Here is a 2086-nt window from a genome sequence, read left to right on the forward strand (position 1 = left end):
GGTAAAAGACTGTCGTAAGCGCAATTTTGACGATTTTTAGTTTTAGACGCAGTTATACATTTTGAAATAAGGTCTTTCGATTGGTGTTATCAGTTTTTAGATATCTCCTTAAGTTTCCGAGATATCGACTACAATTTTTTCGATAACTTAGTAAAAATTTAGTTAGTGATGCAGTTATATTAGACTAATCAATATTTTAAAATGACGTTCTCCATTTTTGATATCTCCTACAGCTTCTCAGAAATTGAGTAAAAAGTGCCGTTGATTTAGTAGAAAATTTGATCACATTTTGTCGTATTTCATACAAAGTGGCTGTCAAATTATGGCCAAATGACGCTTACGACAAAATTTTACAAAAGAAAATCCTTCATAAACTCAAAACTAATTAACAATAAATATTGAAAATAAAATAATTTAAAAATTTTGTGAACCAGTAACATTTTCAGGAACTTTGGAGTAAAAATATATCATCGCGTTTTTAAGAAATTGCATTCCAAACTTCAATCGCGATTTCCCACAACCTGCCGAAATTAACATACGACAATCTTTTACCCAGGCGAGGAAGTGTTGATTTCAAAATAAAGAGGGGTATATTTTTTCGTTATAGAACAGTACATACTAGGGGGCGAGAGCATTAAAGCGACTTTACTTTTTTAGATCACCCTATTGTGCACCCTGAGGACCTTGATGGTTGGCTGGGAAACAAGACATTTTGTTATGATGAGGATATGTATGTATGTATGTGTGTACATTAGACAACGTAAAAAAAAGCCTGCAATGCGACCGGAATAAAATTCAAATTTTAGCATTTGGTGTAGTAATGATTCTCCATGAATCTCGCCTCTCTAGGTCAATTGTAGGAGGTGGCGCCGCGAGGCTTTATTTTTCCCATAGGAATTACACTTAAGAATATGAGTTCTTTCCTTTTGAGGTCAATATAATTTTCTAGGATCAATGAAAACGCTCCAAACTGTAAGAATATATTGATTTAAATTCCTAAATAATCCTTTTTTAATCCATTGTCCTATTTGGGTCTAATTTAGTATATACCATAATTTTTTTTTTGTCCAGCTAAGAAATTGTTTTTTAATATTCACCTGTCCTTCGAGTCCACGCGAAGAATACACCTGTGGCTCCGATAAAAATCCCCAATCGTTAAGGCCCTTCTGCTGGAAAGTGGCTAGTAAAGGAATTTTGCTCAACAATCCAAATGAGTCGCCTGCCTCTATGAGCAGCACTGATGACGTTGGGCTGTGTTTGGCTAGCAGTGAAGCTACCACTGAACCAGCAGTTCCAGCACCAACTAAAATGCATAAAATATTCCTTACATTTGCACATACTAAAAACCTAATATGAAAATGTACAACGCTCACCCACTACGTAGTCGAAGACGTAACCGGATTGGGGAGTGAGCTCATTCGGTGTGCTGTCGCCAAACAACGGTACAAATACAAACCACAAAAATGCCAATAATGCGATGATGATAGCCCCAACAAACAGTATTTCTTTAGGCAAAAGAAATGCATGTGAATTAAACAAATATTTACATTCTGTTAGTCAATCTTTATACATACGCTGGAAATGCATTTTGAAAACAATAAAATTATGCACTTCTCTTGTCAGTTTCAATTTTATAACTAACTACAAAATACCAGACATAAGGACGGCAACCATTAGTACCAATAGATAAGCAGTGGTTGCGGAGAAAGAGCGGCAATAATCCAATTACGACAGCACGTCGCTTTCTTTATTGAACCGACAGCGAGCACACTTCATGATTCACTATTAGGGGGTGAAAACTATGGTATATTGAAATAATTCCTCAATTGGATGTAATGAACTCGACTCAAAATCACACCTTGCAATAAATATATACTACTACGTACGTATTTTTGTCAAAAGCTGTTTATAAATTAGCAGTAAATCATTTTTAATCAAACATAAGTCTTATATCTAACCCCCCGTAGCACACGTTGTTTCCTGTTTAGGCTTTCATCATCTCAATGTCCTCCATTGTTGCGCCTTCCTCTAGTTTCTTCTCCAATTCGCGTGCATCTACATAGGTGATTTCTTCTTCAGGTAGATC

The 2086-nt window shown here is 35.7% G+C and overlaps 2 protein-coding genes across 2 annotated transcripts in view; both read right to left on the minus strand.

Moving 5' to 3' along the window:
* The window catches only part of LOC118736448 (neither inactivation nor afterpotential protein G), a 26770-nt gene extending 25264 nt beyond the window's left edge, over nt 1–1506 (minus strand). Inside the window, exons 1-2 of the mRNA XM_036466542.1 lie at nt 1374–1506; nt 1098–1303 (exon numbers count right to left, since the gene is read on the minus strand). The gene's annotated coding sequence lies outside the window, so the exon portion shown is untranslated. The remainder of the gene's footprint in view (nt 1–1097; nt 1304–1373) is intronic.
* Nucleotides 1507–1879: 373 nt separating this feature from the next.
* Nucleotides 1880–2086, minus strand: part of LOC118736467 (probable ribosome biogenesis protein RLP24) — a 1064-nt gene continuing 857 nt past the window's right edge. The window contains exon 3 of the mRNA XM_036466554.1: nt 1880–2055. Within this exon, the coding sequence (XP_036322447.1) occupies nt 1985–2055 (71 nt within the window). The 3' untranslated portion in view covers nt 1880–1984. The remainder of the gene's footprint in view (nt 2056–2086) is intronic.

This window comes from Rhagoletis pomonella, unplaced genomic scaffold, assembly GCF_013731165.1.
Source record: "Rhagoletis pomonella isolate Grant_MI unplaced genomic scaffold, Rhpom_1.0 Rhpom_scaffold_00001, whole genome shotgun sequence".
Lineage (NCBI taxonomy): Eukaryota > Metazoa > Arthropoda > Insecta > Diptera > Tephritidae > Rhagoletis > Rhagoletis pomonella.